At 46.1% G+C, this 16,357-nt stretch overlaps 2 protein-coding genes across 2 annotated transcripts in view; one reads left to right on the forward strand and one right to left on the reverse strand.

The window, feature by feature from the left end:
• The window catches only part of LOC130485899 (zona pellucida sperm-binding protein 3-like), a 33,268-nt gene extending 29,129 nt beyond the window's left edge, over nt 1–4,139 (forward strand). Inside the window, exons 13-16 of the mRNA XM_056859048.1 lie at nt 915–1,098; nt 2,504–2,615; nt 3,423–3,514; nt 4,013–4,139. Coding sequence (XP_056715026.1) covers nt 915–1,098; nt 2,504–2,615; nt 3,423–3,514; nt 4,013–4,139 — 515 coding nt within the window. The remainder of the gene's footprint in view (nt 1–914; nt 1,099–2,503; nt 2,616–3,422; nt 3,515–4,012) is intronic.
• Nucleotides 4,140–7,449: 3,310 nt separating this feature from the next.
• MTFP1 (mitochondrial fission process 1) lies at nt 7,450–15,297 on the reverse strand. Its single transcript, XM_056859692.1, has 4 exons — nt 15,212–15,297; nt 10,027–10,154; nt 8,192–8,424; nt 7,450–7,585 (listed from the first exon to the last, which is right to left on the reverse strand). The coding sequence occupies exons 1-4, from the start codon at nt 15,294–15,296 to the stop codon at nt 7,510–7,512; spliced, it is 522 nt and encodes a 173-aa protein (XP_056715670.1). The 5' UTR covers nt 15,297; the 3' UTR covers nt 7,450–7,509.
• Between the last annotated feature and the right edge of the window lie 1,060 nt (nt 15,298–16,357).

Raw genomic sequence — 16,357 nt, forward strand, 5'->3', positions numbered from 1 at the left:
AGAGAACAGCTCAGCTATTGGCTTATAATAAAGAGCCAGCTGGTGAGGCTATGATGTAACCAGTGAAAAAGTAGATTTAACTTGTGAACTCCATGAGGATGGAGACTCGCTGTCATCTGTGGGGCAGGTGGGATGGAACACCCTTGGCTGAACACTGTCCTCCAGCTGCTTTCTCCCTCCGGTGAAGCCACTGCTGAACTAATGTAACTTTCAATAAAGCTCCCTTATTCCACTTCTCTGTAAGATCATGGTGGCTGACATTAAGTCCGCAAGAGACCTTAACCTTGCTACAGTGGCATCTCAGAACTGTTCTGCTGTTGTGGCTGTCAATAATTTACCTAACACAGGGCACAAAGCTTCCATGAAGCAAGGGACATCAGGATAATGGCCTTTCCAAAAGACAAAATTACCTGGCTAATGGCAATAGGCATAACTAGGTTACCTCTAGTAAACGCCCCCAGAATCTGGGGACATCTGCAATGAAGCCTCAGATTCTCCCCATAGATGTTCTTACTTAAGAGATTAGCTCTGTCGGACGTGTCTACCCAGAAGACCTTATTTGGCAACAGGCTTGCTGAGAAAGGCCCTTCCATTTCCATCCCTGCCTCTTTCTCCATGCATGTATTCAGTGCTGTCACCAATGTGTTAAATTGCGGTGGCATTTGAGCACCCATAACCGGTGTAAATCTATCTACCAGCTGAAGCAGGGAGACTTGAGTTGCAGCACCGGTAACTGCGCAATGCAAGTAGCAAAGATGAGGAGATCAGCCCAGAATTGCTACTCTTGCTGCCAGGGAGTAAAAGAGATCTTGTAAGCCTCCATGTACGCATCAGATATACTTCATATAAGTCGATTCATTGAGAAGATGCAAAATCTTGGCTTTTGTATGAAACTCTGCTCCCTGTCCTTCCAGAGGACCTCAGTGTTGCTGAAGAACCTGGTGCCTATGTTGAAGGCTCTGCTGTCCACATTGAGGCAAGGGTCCAGACTGCTCCAGGCATGCTGTTCCCCAAAATCTTCATCGATGAGTGCTACGGGACTAACACAAAGCAGCAGATCCATCCTAGGAGGCTCTATGAGATTGTCGACAACCATGGGTTAGTGGCATTTGGCTGTGTGAAGGGAGTAAGGTGTTCTGGTGCCATTTTTCACTTCCCATAAAGGGCATTTCAATGTGCTAGCCCCTCACGTCTGCAAGCCACATGCTTCTTCTCTCTCTAAATCAGAAGTAGAACAAAGCTGGTAGGTCTTAAGGTCTGGAAACAACTTCTGTCATACACAGTAATGATCCTAGCAATCTATATAGCTAACTTGCTCAATGGATGGTGGGAAAACCAGGATATACCGGTACTTCAGAATGTATTTTAGCACCTTCAGGGATTGGATAGATGGCTTGGTTATCTCCCTCTACCCTACCACAAACACTTTGCCTTCAAATCTACATCTTATATTTATACTATAACACCAACCTGGTTCATACAGAACTACTAAAGGTCAATACTGCCTGGATGGCGAGCATCGAAACAAAAGACCATATCCCCATACTTGAAGTGATAGAGAGGTCTGGTTCAAACATCCATGTAAATCTTCCAAGGTCTTTGCACTTGAATGACATTTGACTATGTGCATAGGACTGCAGCGTTATGTTTAAGGTGATGTGATAGTATAGTTAAGCTGGGTACTGGCGTCTGCTACTGATGTACAGGCATGTCTGAACTAGCCTTTGGAAATGGCCATGGGGCTCTAGCTAGGTGTCTTGATTGACGCTCTGGGTCTCTTGCAGGTTGTGAAGGGCCCCACAGATAGCAGAGGTTATACCTTAGACTTAATCTTTCACGTGGAATCTTTAAAAGACGATTTGTTTGGTAAGATTAGAAACCACCAGCTCACATACCCTCTCTTTGGTGGCTCTCACCTTGTGGAATGGCCTGCCCTGATGAGGTTAGGAAGGTTCCTGCAGTGCTATCACTCCACAAAATGTGCACAACAAATGTTCAGGAAGGCATTCTTCTAATTGAATTAGAACTGTCGTGGGACAGATTGTTCCAGAAGGGTGCTACCTTCATATGGGAAGTTCTATTGCATTGTTCCTTGTATATCTTATACTGTATATTCAAGTTGTTGATTGCATAGGCTTTTAGTTTTATACTCCTGGTCCTACTGCATTGTCAGTTTGGTTGACCTACTGAATGACTATGTTTTTTTTCTTTCTATACTCTGTAATCCACCTTAAGTATCAGTGAGAAAGATGGTTTATAAACCTAAACAAATAAACATGGCACATGCTCAACAAAGAATCTCTAGAAAAACCACATATTGTCAAGTATGCAATGCCATACAAGTCCATTCTGCTTTGAGTAAATAGGGTAACGGATTATGCAGTATGAGTGTGGGCAAATAGGTCTCTTTCTTCTGAAATAACTTGGGACATGCAGCAACAGCAAGCTATGAAGAACATAGATCTAGCTAAAGATTGACATGTCAAACTGGTCAACCTGGCAGGTGCCTGTATTCTGCGGAGTCAGAGACTGTGGCTTCTTGGTTCCGGAAAGAGGACTCTGTGATTGTATTTACGATACCTGCCTTCTTGCTGACTGGAAAACCAGAAGAGGAGGTAAGACTCTGTTCTGAAGGTAGCTAGTTAGCACATATTCCTCTCCCAATCCAGTGAGCAGGGTGCTGACAGGAAGAAATTGTTAAAATCCAAACATCCTTCTAAGAACCTCAGCTGGAGCAGAGGTGGGGTGGACATACCAGTACCAGTGTCTCTTCTCCAACTAGTGCTAGCAAGGGGACCAAATTCCAAGGGCCATGAAGTCATGAAGCTGGGCAACAGGGCCAGTGTAAACATACCCTGAGGTGGGGCATCTGCCGAACCCAAGATTTCTGGCAGGACCCATTGCGGCCAGCACCCCCTGGCCACTCACTTGCCAGCGCTCCGCCACCTATGCTGCATGCGTTGCCCGGTGCCACTGGAGAAAGATCTGCAGCTGTGAGCATGAGCAGTGGGAGTACTTGTGAGCAGACAAAGGAAGGATGTGTCAGCAGGTGCGGGGACGGGGGGGGGGGCATGAATGGCTAGTGGTGGGCAGAGGAGGAGAGGGGGCCCCGGGAACTCCCTGCCCTATGCCTCTCAAACCTGGAACTGGTCCAGCTGGGCAAGTGGCATGACTTTCTTTCATGTGATGTATGGGTTGTGCCTAGGCCGTGCAAGTGGCATCAGTTCTCAACACTGTTCCTTAAATTCTGTGCAGGAAAACGACATCCAGTTCAATTAACCTAAAACTGGCTTGCATTTATAGTATAGATATGGCCAAAAGAATGCAAGTTAAGTGTTTAATTGGCTGGGCAGTACTAGCCTTGCTATATAGTTATGAACTGCTACTAAGTTTGCTACCAAGCTTTTTCTTTCTTTCTCCAGATCTATATCCACTGCCTCCTGACAGCCTGGAGCCAAAAAATTCCCACCAGCCCTGGCAAGAAAGCTTGTTACTTCAACAGGGTCTCTTCCAGGTTAGCTCTGAGCCCTTCTTGAAGGTGTACTTTGTTCTAGGTTCCCCCTGCCCAGGTGCTTCCCTCTATGTCTCCAGGGAAGAGGAGGAGCAAAAGCCTGTCTTGGGAGTCCTTAGCCACAACTTTCTGGCTTCAATCAGAACCCGTCCAGGGGCTCCTACTCTTTCCTCTCTCCCTTGTCTAACTTCTTCTAAAGCAGGGGTTGTGATGGGTATGAAGGAAGGGCTGTCTAACTCACACACTATTTTCCTGCCACTCCAATGTGGCATTTATCCCCACTGAAGAAAACACATGTACCCGTCTTTTTCCCCATCCTGGTCTCCATGCAGTAGCCTCTTGTTTCCATAGTAACACAGTGGCTATAGGTGTACTCATATCAGGTCATTGTAGTCATCTCCCAAAATTGTGTTTGTCTGCAAAAGCCTGTTTTTGTTGCATTCTAGCCCCACCATAGTGACTGTATTAACTAACAGCATAATAAAATGGCTTCTCTCTTAGCTGGAAGAATATAGATGAACCATCCAAGACTTCTGTGTGCAACTGTTGTGACAACTCCTGTCCCACAGAACCCCCTCGTCCTGGAAATTTCAAAGGTACAAGCACCTGGATCCAGTTTTTAAGCTAAACACTGCTGGTAATAGAATGTTCTCTTCACAACCACAGTTTGCTGGGGCAAAGGCTGTTTATACCTAAAGAGTTTTAAAAAAATTGACACCAGCTAATTGCTTCGACCAGGCTAGCCTGATCTCACCAGATCTCAGAAGCTAAGCAAGGTTGTACTTGGATGGGAGTCCATCAAGGAATACCAGGGTCAATATGCAGAGGAAGGCAATGGCAAATCACCTCTGTTGTCTCTTGCCTTAAAACCCTACCGGGTTGCCATAAGTTGGCTGCAACTTGACAGCACTTTACACACAATTTCAGAAATTATGAATCCTCAATCACACCTGGCATCAGTGAGCAGGGGGACCAATGAGCCAAGGGTTTACCATGGCCATTGTATAGTCACGAACGTCGTAGCATCTTCCATTGATGACCCTTTCATCTTGGGATGGCATTCTATTTGATAGGACCAATGTTGAATGTGGCAGGACATTAGCAAGGTTCCTATTTTGATGTAAGAGTAGAATTGGTGGGGGACCCTCCTTGATGCTCTATTCTCAGAAGCTTCCCCACCACCACACAAACATTTTTTCTCTTCCAAGCATCATTTATAGGTGAAGGAAAACTACATAGAGAAGTGGTTGGCCCTCTGACAGTGCGCAAGGAAGACGTCCCATGGTTCGAAGGTTAGTTTTGTATCTCCCTAACACATTCTGCATCGGTGGGATGGGAAGAGTACCAAAAAGTCCAGAACAGCCCCCTGCAAGAGGCAGCCCTAGAAAAGATGCCTACAGGATGTAGGGCTTCCCCCCTCTAACAGGAAGAACCTACAACGGCAGAGGCTTGAATGCCCCCCTTCCCATTGCTGCTCTGAAGAAATTGTTAGCTGCTGCTGGGGTTCAGTCCTGGGCCTCTTGGGTATCTGACCTTCTCTTCAACTGGACGTGGTTATGCAAAGAAGGGAGGAATAAGGCTGGGTTTTAACAGGACCATTTGCTGGGTGTGGGTGTCACTCTTGGGCTGTTCAATAGACACAGAGTAGATCACAATAGGTAGCCGTGTGAGTCTGTCAATAGCTGTAGAAAAGAGTCCAGTAGCACCTTAACGACGTAACAAAATTTCTGGCAAGCTATGAGCTTTCGTGAGCCACAACTCACTTCTTCAATTACAGCTAGAATGTAGCTGTATCTGAAGAAGTGAGCTGCGGCTCACGAAAGCTCATAGCCTGTCAGAGTACAGTAGGTAAACTTAGATGCATATTTCATACGTCAACAGTGCTTTCATGCACAGCTTAAATACTATTGCAGTGCTTGACTAGCCTCAACAGTAACAGGGACTCCTGGGCTTTTAGAAGTGCTTCCAGCATGAGTCTTCAGCAACTCTACGTTCAGTGTGGTTGCCCTATTCCCAAAGTGGTTGCCCTAATTCAGGCTGGCTTCCTGCTCAAATCTGGTACTAGATTTGGTGAGCCACATCAAGTTCTAAGGTGAACCAAATGGGTGCCCTTGTGTAATAAGAACTCCTCTTGCTCTGCAGAGCTTTCATCTTAACCATTGACATCCCATTAATCATCTCCTGCAGAAGTGGCAGTACCATATCAAAGGGCATATAGGGAGCCAGCCTTACTATCTCTAAGCATGAGCACTGCTGCGTTCCATTCTGTGGTTCCATAGGTCTTATCATTAGTGTAGCTAGAATGAGGTAACGGCGCATCCAGCGGGGACAAAAATGAGTGACCGAGGTCTTGTAGTGGGCCTAGTACATGAATGCTATTGGAATAATGTCCTCAGTCTAGCGCATGTGAGTCTTCAGGATGGTAGCTACTGGCTGACTCATAAATACTACTGCAGCTTCTTTGTGGCACAGTAGCTTCAGCCGGCACAGAAAAGTACAACTGGAACCCTAAATACTACTGGGAGGGGAGAAAGCTGGAGACATGGGATTCAGGCTGGCTGCTGCTGGTCAGACTTCAGCCAGCTCTCAGTTGAATGTGGCATTTCAGCAGTTGTGCCTTTAAAGGTTTACAAACACTACATCCAGGAGTAACAAATGTCACACATTCTACAATTTTGAGTGTCTGAACTAGAGACAACAGGTTAAAATTCCCACTCACCCCAAAAGCTTGCTTAATTCACCTTGGGCTAGTCTAAAACCTGCATACACCGTTGTTAAGATGAAATACCATGTATGATATCCTATGGTCCTACTTAGAGGAGGGGCAGGATAAAAATGTGGCTAGTGGAAGGTTCTGGCCTGGAATACTTCTTGTACCAGCTCCCTTGCCCATCACTAGGCCCTCCTTCCCCCTTGAGTTGCAGAATAACAAGCATGTGGTATGGAGAAGACAAAGGGATACTTTAGCTATGCTGCCTTAAAGCTGAATGTCTGTTTCCTAACAGAAGAGGCTGCCTTCCTTAGGAAGCCCTTCCCACTCCATCCACACTCTTTGAACTCTTTGTTCTCTTTGCAGGGCAATGCCACACCATCAAGAACCTGCTGTTGGTGAGCGTTGCTTTTGTGGGCAGCTGTGTGTTGGCAGCTCTCTTCCTTGGGGCACTACTGGCTCTAGTCCTGTCCTTGTTTCACTACTCCCGGACCCGCAAGGGACACAGGCTTCTGAAGAGCAGGAAGGAGCAGCCCTTCGATACGGAGCTCAAGACGGTGGTTGGAGCTCTAGCCGTTGCTGAGGAGACGGAAGAGTCAGATCTGGACTACTGCAAGCTCAAGGGAGATAGCCCAGAAAAGGCCTAACCTAATCTTTGAGTGAAAATAAATAAACTTACTCTAACCCACTCCGATACTAGTTCAGATTTAAAGTAAAGATTTTATTATTAGGGTGGGCAAGGGAGAAGCTACAAGAAGCCTCCACCTGGGAAAGGCGGGTGGGGGGTGGGCTGCCACCCAATCAGCAATACTGGGCCCATGACAGAAACGGACGCTGCTGAAGTTTGCAACAGTTGGTGCAATTAGCCACCCACATTTCAGGATTTCACAGTACAGAATAAATAGCAGATCTTTCACTAAATGAATGCATGTTGCAGTTGGGAACAGCTGCCACCACAGCCCAGCCCATTATCTGGTTCTGGTACCTGATGAAGGCAAAACGTAAGTCTTGAAATGCTGTGCAATCCCATGGGACACATGACACACACACACACACACACACAGTCTTATCACAACTGCAGGAACAACAGCAAGAATGATCTGTGCCCGATGTCCGCCTCTTCCCAGCACCAGGCTGGTGTAGTGCTGTAGGAGTCTTTTCCAGGTCTCACTAAGTTAGAGTTCAACTTTTGGAAGTCGAGACCACACATAGGCTAGGGGCATGGGAACAGTCAGTGAATGCAGGTGATCCAGTGTATGTTTTGCCAACTGAGGCAGTGATAACCACATCAGAAGGAAGAGGATGGTTTCTCTTCAGTGCTGTAGAGTTTGCGAAGGCTGGAGTCCATCAAAAAATCCACTGACCTGCAAGGAGTTGGTAAGAGGGGGGAAAATGTTGAAATAGCAGAACAGAGGATCTCAAAGACAACGCTTCTTTTCGCGATTCTAGAGAAGTAGCATTCCTCCTGGAATTTAAGGAATGGTGCTGACTTTGATTCGCACAGGAAATAAAAATGCACGCCATAATCTGAGGGAGATCCTGCCCCCAAATATGATTCTTAGATATATTTATATGCTACAAGATTTTCTAAATCAAGATTCTAATCCTCGTGGATAAAGTGCTGTACTTTAAAATGTGCACATATATGCAAAAGAAGAAAAGTAGGTGAAATCCAGGTAAAATGACGAACAAGCATAGAATTACAGATAAAATGACTGCCCCCGGCTGAAGCATCCATCCATCCTTCCATATAACCTTTATTGGCATAGAGTGAAGCATCCATATACCAACCTGTGCCAACCATGAAACAAATGAAAGCACAATGAACCATAAGCAGAGAGTAAAAGCACTGCAGAAAGTTACCTGAAGGGCAAAGAGTTTGAAATAGGGAAATGAGCCACACCATAAACTATAGGGGAATAACATTTTCAAACCCCAAGATATGCCTCAGAGGCTAAAACAACCCTTACCTGTCAATGGGTTTAATGATGAAGGGAATTGCTGAGAGGCCTACAGCTGTGGTTGCCCATTTCCTGACAGAGAGGGGCCAACGGGTCATGCGGCCCATGAGGTAGAGAGAGGCCGCACAGAGGCGGTTAATGGTGAAGCCGGGAATGACCACAGAAGCCAGTGCCTGCCATATGAATGTGTCCACAACCGCCACGGCCGCTCGTGTGGTCTGACCTTTCTCGCAGGGCTTGGTCTGTGGACCACAGTCAGAGAAAGCATTAAGGAATGAACTCGAAGAAGGACGAACTTCGTCTTTTGAAAACATGAATTAACACGACCCATTTAGATCTCATGCTAAACGTTCACAAACATGCAACTCATTTTGCTTTTTAATAATATGACTTATCTGCTATATTTACTTGCGGTCTTTTGGATTTATGGTTTATACCGGTGGTTCTCAAACTTTTTCAAGCGGGATCCACATCTGAACTTGCTTTACCATTCAGGGCTCACTTACGAAGTAATCGCAGGCTGCTTTCTTCATCCCCAACATCAAATGCCAAAATCTTATACCCCTTACACTGAACACATTTGCATTTCCATTTTTCATTGTTAGCATTTATAAATATATAGCATTATTGAGCAGCATGCCAGTTCACATATTGGGCAGGGGCAAAGCCACTGAGCCCCTCCAGAGCTTCGTCTCCTGGTTCATCCTGTCCCCCAAAAAACTCTTTTTTCTGGACTAGTGAACAACCTGAGAGTTACAACCCACTTTTGGGTTCCCAGCCCCAATTTGCAAACCACAGGTTTAGGTATATTATCATCTTCTAACATAAAGCACGTTTTATATATTCCCATATAACTCATTCTCATTGGCACCAGCCACCTCTGATCCTTCTCCCTGATCTGTGTATTTGGTTTCATTCTTCTCTTTTCTTAAAATGATGACACTGTAAGCCCTCTGGGGCAGGGGCCTTTCCATACAGTGCCTAGGCTGGTGTAAATATTAAAACAATAAAAAAGGTTTTAGTACTTGCTTTACTGCAGTGGTGTAAATAGATAAGAACTTCTATGTGGCTCTTGGTTTTCTTGCTCCATCCCTTTGTCTTGCCATTTAGCCCCTCCCTTCCTTGATCCTGACCATTTACAGCAGTGGTTCCCAACCTTTTTTTGACCAGGGACCACTAGGACTTTTTTGTTCGGTGCAGGGACCCCAAGGTTCAAAATAAAAATTCAGAGAATTTGAAAATAAACTTTAATCATAACTGTTAGTTAAACATTAAACTTAACATAATATTTGAATATATATTTTTATAATAGAGAACTTTTAATTGAAAATATCAATTTATTATGGGTTTATAACTTTGTTTCGCGGACCTTAATTTAGTTCTCGCGGACCCCTGGTTGGGAACCAGTGATTTATAGTAATGGACAATTTAACTGGAATATAATTGTCTTATTACATTTGTGACTCCAATGAAAACTGTGCCCAAACAAAGACAATTTTGGGAAACTAATGGTCCGACGCCCTGACCTGGATGGCCCAGGCTAGCCTGATCTCGTCAGATCTCAGAAGCTAAGCAGGGTCAGCCCTGGTTAGTATATGGATGGGAGACCACCAAGGAAATCCAGGGTTGCTGTGCAGAGGAAGGCACTGGCAAACCACCTCTGTTAGTCTCTTGCCATGAAAACCCCAAAAGGGATCGCCATAAGTCAGCTGCGACCTGAAGGCACTTTACACACACAATGGTCTGACTATACAGGCTTACTGCTACGTCCCTTGCCTGCCTTCCTTACTTATAAAGGACTACAAAGAAAAAACGAGGGTGTGACTAACAGTTCACGCACTCACAGCCAGTGCTTTCTTGCCCTTATCAATGGCATCTGCTGTCACGTAGGCTGTGGCCACTCCGTAGCTTGTCCAGACCAACGAGACGGGGACAATGGCCCTGAAGGACTCCCCAACCTCATTTGCATAGCCTGCAACAAAGCGCAAAGTTCACCAAACCGAAAGCACAAGCGTTCCTCCCAAAATCCCAAACTCCACCCGCTGATATAGAAGGAATCTTTTCTGTAAAAATTACCCTTAGCAACACAGAAACTACCCTAATTGATTTTCAGGAGTGAGCAGGTTTAATACCTACACATTAAAAAACTGCTCTATAAAATACAATTCAGGCCCATTTATCCCTACTGAGCCTAAACCCCAGGGCACTGTACATAAAAATACAAGCTGCAACCCTGGCTTTTGCCTTTCTGCAAGAAGCACTCCTTCCATAGGCTGAGATTCAGTGATGTCACAGAATGACTGTGATCACTCTAATTGTAAAGAGGTAGAAATCTACTGTACAGAAAGTGGCGGGTTTGTTTGGCTTGCAAGGACCACACTGGGCCTAGGTACAGAAAGAACTGGGTACGACTGATGGAAAGAGCATTGAAGTTGATTCAAAATGACCTTTTGCCTCCATTCTTTAATTTCTGCTTAATTGGATCATGTTGAGCTGGGTCACAGATTGGAGCTGCATTTCATGGACATGGGTTGGTACCCCCTCCGAATTACACCCAGACATTGAGAAAAGGTTTTTAAAATGGCAGGCTGGCTTGGGCCAAGGACCCATCTATGAAGATTCTCTTCTGATAAGTTTATACAGAGAAGTTCATAACCAGCAAATCCTGTTAGGGGATTATGTCACCCCCTGCTACTGGGTGATCTCCATTGCAAAGCACTATGCTTGAGTTGAAGCGGGGCAATAGGAAATTTTTGATATGTGAGGTCTGATTCACACATGCAATTTATCGACCAATGAACACGTATGTCCGAATCAGCTCTTAGTCCCCAACATCAGGTACTCAGAGGTACTTGAATATGGACAGTAATTGAGCAGTTTATAATTGCTCCCACCAGTCCAACTATTTCCCCAGGCCGCTGTTATTGCTCTCATGTTTCAATGTCAAATGGATCCAGCTCCATAAACGGTGCTCTCCTTTGCTGCAGAGCAGCCAAGCTCAACATCAACAAGGGATTGCTGGGTTCATTCAGATACAGCAAAGTGTCACAACTGGCAAACAAACTGGACTCTTGCATCATCCACCCTGTCTTTCATTTTGGGACCAAAGGCAGAACAAAATGCACCTCCTTCCCACTGATTAACATGGGGCATGAGTCTACCTGGATAGCCAGCGTGGTGTAGTGGTTAAGGGCAGCGAACCGGGTTCGATCCCCCACTCCTCCACATGAAGCCTGCTGGGTGACCTTGGGCCAGTCACAGTTCTCTGAGAACTCTCTCAGCCCACCGGAGGCAGGCAATGGCAAACCACCTCCGAATGTCTCATGTGCAAGATTCACTTAAAGAAGCTGTGCAAGAGATTTCAGTAGATTTATATGAGTGGGTGCTTGCAAATGCGACAAGAGGATTTGGGTCCTCTTTAAGTGTGGATTATATCTTTCCATGTCCCACTGTGCTGACTTCAAGGGCAACTAAAATCTTCTACTCCCCTTCGATCATAACAGAGATGCCTTTTCTGTCTGTAAGTTCTCAGTGCAGCATTTCACCTCTGCTGTCAATGTCGGCCTCCTAGGACCTGCTACAGCAGCTGTTCTTATTGGATTATATTTAGCAGTTTTTTGGGGCAGAACTCAATACCCTGTGCAGCACATCTGCCTCCTCCTCCATGACACCCTCCCAGGACTGGAGACAGGATGGCGGAAGGTCATCTTGAGACAAGTTGTTCAGCCCAACACAGCAGAAATTGTCCAATGGATGCAGTTTTACACATGAATCTGTGCTTCTCAAATTCCCCTGACACAAAGCACATTTGTAAGTAGTTCCACTTTACACTTAGACATTGCTCTATTTTTCCACCCTGTACTCCTGGCCTTGTGCAGCGTTCTACGGCTGTCTCTTCTAACAACTGCCTGAGACCATTTACGTGCATCCCAAGGTCTCATCCCTACAACCAACTTCTAGAAACACCTCTAATGTACAGCTCTCAGTTTGTGCCAAAATTGATGCATGCGTTTGCTGGCCTACACAAGATTCAGTTGACACATTTCTTTTTTTGCCATGTAATTGCGCATGACAGTGTGGTTTAATAAGTGTCTGACTGGGGAGACTGAGATTCAAATCTTTGGTCAACCATGAAGCTTGTTCAGCTACTGGTGGCCAATCACTGTCTCTCAGCATAATCTACCCCGCAGGGTTGTTGTGAGAAAGTGAAGAAGGGAGAATTCTGAGTTCCTTGGAGGATGGATGGGATAAAAAATGTGAAAAAATGCACAAAAGCAATGACTGGAGTGGTGCGGCCAAAACAAATCTAGATTACATTTATTGCCATGCCCTCTACATGGGGATGTCTTCTAAAAGTGTTCAAAAACTTCAGCTGGTGCAGAATGCTGCAGCCAGAATATTGACTGGAGTGGGTTGTAGGGACCATAATCATTCCAGTATTGACTCGTCTACACTGAGTCCCAATTTCCAAGCCCAATTCAAGGTGCTAGTGTTGACCTTTGAAGCCATACATGGCTTTGGACCTGAAGAACTGCCTACTCCCTTATGAACCTACTTGACTGCTACAGACATCTTCCAAGGCTTTGCTTTGGGTGCCCCTGCTTTTCTGAGATTAGCTGGGTGGCCACCTGGGAAAGGGCCTTCTCGGTCACAGCACCAAAACTCTCTTCCCAGACAGACTCTCCTGTCCCCTTCTGTTGCCAGCTTCCACCAGCAGGTGAAGGCTTTTTTGTGACCTTCAGGTGGTGCTGCCATACTGTGACCTTCAGTGAAGGCTATTGCGGGGAGGGGAGACACATACAAACATTGATCCATGCTTCCTGCCCTATTTTTTAATTGGCATGCTTAGGTATGTGTATTTTAACTTTGTTTTAATGATGAGTTTGGTTTTAATGGCTTTTAAGGCACGTTTTTATTATGTATGTTTTTAATTTGTTACCTGCCTTGGTGGCCCTGATGAGTGCAGAAAGGCAGGGTATACATTTTGTAAATAAAATCAATCAATCCAGGCTCAGTCAGGCCTCCTTTTGGCAGTGGGCAAGACTACCCTGCAGGGGCACAAACCAGGGCAGCTGGAAGTTAGCAAGGGCCAAGGCTTCCTTCCAATCACCAGGTGAAGAGGCTAAAAGTGAAACCCTTGGGGAAGGACCATGGCTCAGTGGCAGAGCATCTGCTCGGCATGCAGGAAGTCCCAGGTCCAATCCCTAGCATCTCCACCTAAAGCAATCAAGTAGCGGGCAGTGCGATAGGCCTTTCCTTGAGACCCCAGAGAACGGCTGCCAGTCAGAGTGGACAATACTGACATTGACAGAACAGTCTGACTCACTATACGGCAGCTCCATACCCAAGGACTTCAAGATTTAAGTCTTTCTCTCTGGTTATTTCATCACTCAGCTTTTCTCTCCCATACACACAAAGATCCCACCTCCTCTCCCTTTTCCAGTGGAGGTTACAGGCAAGTCCTTATCTTCACAAGTCAGGTTACAGCACTTTGTATTCCCAGCAATGTATTAAGAGTTTGAAAATATTGTAAAAAACATCTTTTACAACAAATGTTGTAAAAAAGGGTTTTTGGATACAACGGCTTATAAATGGTTGGAAGACGTCTTCACAGCTAAAGGGACCAAACAAAGTGCGAACAGTATTTTTTATAATGTTTTCAAACTCTTAATGCATCGCTGGGAATACATAGAAAGTGCGAACGGTATTTTTTTATAACGTTTTCAAACTCAATGCATCGCTGGGAATACATAGAAAGTGCGAACAGTATTTTTTATAACGTTTTCAAACTCTTAATGCATCGCTGGGAATACATAGAAAGTGCGAACAGCATTTTTTATAACGTTTTCAAACTCTTAATGCATCGCTGGGAATACATAGAAAGTGCGAACAGTATTTTTTATAACGTTTTCAAACTCTTAATCCATCGCTGGGAATACATAGAAAGTGCGAACGGTATTTTTTATAACGTTTTCAAACCTTTAATACATTGCTGGGAATACAAGTGCGGTGACCTTGTTTGTTTGTGTCTCTTCCCCCCCCCCCCGCATAGCCTTCACTGAAGGTCACAGTATGGCAGCGCCACCTGCTGGTGTAGGGGTGATTTAAGAAAACATTACAGGGGGGGTTACACACACACACACACACGTGCTCCACCCGGATCAAAACTATGATCGCCCCCCCCTCCACGTGGCTACTTAAAAGTTGTTGTTTTTAAAAGTCCAGACACGGATCTCCCAGGTCCCGTTCCAGCTCTACTACCTCCCAACTTCCAAAGGACAAGGACGAAGGGGATGGCAGTCACCTTCCTTCCCGGGCAGAGTTCCTGTGCATTTAAGGGCTACACGGGCAAGCATCGGTTGAACAACCGTCCACCCCTGTTGAACGTCTACCCGCCACTCAGTAGTTAAAGGCACAGGAGCCCTGCCATTAAAAAAAAAAAAAAAGTTGCTCCGGCTCTCCCTAGTCATGCAAGTTTACGCCAGAGTCAACCCCATTGAAGTTAAGGGCGATGCTGGAACTAGCAGAAATGGCTACACTTACAGCATTAGTCAATCGAAAGGAAAGCACAGAATTTGTGGGAGCATGGGAGGCATGGACAATATATTGTGAAAATGCATTAAAGCTGGGAAGGCTTAAAGGTTCTATTTCGATCTAATGCAAACGAGAGAAGCAGAAACATGATTACAGATATTGATTTAGAGTAAAAGGATTGTAATTAGATTGCTATAAGAAATCTTTTATAAGGAACTAGAATTTAAATGCAAAGGGGGCAATCAAGTTCTCAAACAGAGGAGAGGAGAGGGGAAGTCAATGGAATACCAGCATGAATTAGTTATTTCGGTTAAGAAAAAGAATGTTTGTATCGTATCACAATGTTATGGAATGATGCAAATTAGTGCGATATGAAAAAAACAACAATAAAAATTAAAAAAAAGAAGAAGAAGTTAAGGGCGGTCCGACAAATGGCAGCGCCGTGAAGCAGACGCCGGCCAGCCCACCCTCCCACCGTGCGCCGGGGAAACTCACCCAGGTAGCGCACCCACGTGTCCCGGTAAAGATCGGCCGGAGGCGGCGGCGGCGGCGGCGGCGGCTCCCCGGCTTGCGACCCCATCGCCGGCCCGCCGGCCTCCGCTGGGCCGACCGCAGCGGCTCCTCTCGGCCAGCAGCGGCGCTCGAGAAGCGGCAGCCAGCCCGCCCGCCAGCCGCGCTCTGCCCAGCCCGGGGAGCAGGCAGCCAATGGAGCCGCCCCAGCCCAGCCCGCCCGTCCGAGCCGCCTTCCCACTGGCCGCCGGGCTGGCCAAAGGGCGGGGAGAGCCGAGCCAGCCCGCGCAAGGCCCCCCCCCCACCCAACTTCCTCCCCACCCCTGCAAGGACGGCCGCGGGAGGTTTTGCTGCTCTTTAGATGCACGTTTCCCCCGTCCGAATTCTCAAAACTCTGCATGGGGGCTGATGGTTAAGTCTTGAGAATGGGGACGGGGGAAATGTGCATCCAAACACCATGTAGGCCTGGGAGGTTTGGCCTTGGATTTGCCACTCTTTGGATGCACATTTCCCCCATCCCAATTCTCAAAACTCTGCATGGGGGCTGATGGTTGAGTTTTGAGAATTGGGATGGGGGAAATGTGCACCCAAACACCATGTATGCCTGGGAGGTTTTGCCTTGGGTTTGCCGCTCCTCAGATGCACATTTCCCCCATCCCAATTCTCAAAACTCTGCATGGGGGCTTATTGGTTGAGTTTTGAGAATTGGGATGGGGGAAATGTGTATCCAACCATGTATGCCTGGGAGGTTTGGCCTTGGGTTTGCCACTCTTTGGATGCACATTTTTCCCATCCAAATTCTCAAAACTGCATGGGGGCTTATGGTTTTGAGAATTGGGATGGTGGAAATGTGCATCCAAACACCATGTATGCCTGGGAGGTTTTGCCTTGGGTTTGCCGCTCATTGGATGCACATTTCCCCCATCTGAATTCTCAAAACTCTGCCTGGGGGCTTATGTTTGAGTTTTGAGAATTGGGATGGGGAAAATGTGCATTCAAACACCATGTATGCCTGGGAGGTTTTGCCTTGGGTTTGCCGCTCATTGGATGCACATTTCCCCCGTCCAAATTCTCAAAACTCTGCATGGGGGCTTATTGTTGAGTCTTGTGAATTGGGATGGGGGAAATGTG

Source organism: Euleptes europaea, chromosome 13 (assembly GCF_029931775.1).
Source record: "Euleptes europaea isolate rEulEur1 chromosome 13, rEulEur1.hap1, whole genome shotgun sequence".
Lineage (NCBI taxonomy): Eukaryota > Metazoa > Chordata > Lepidosauria > Squamata > Sphaerodactylidae > Euleptes > Euleptes europaea.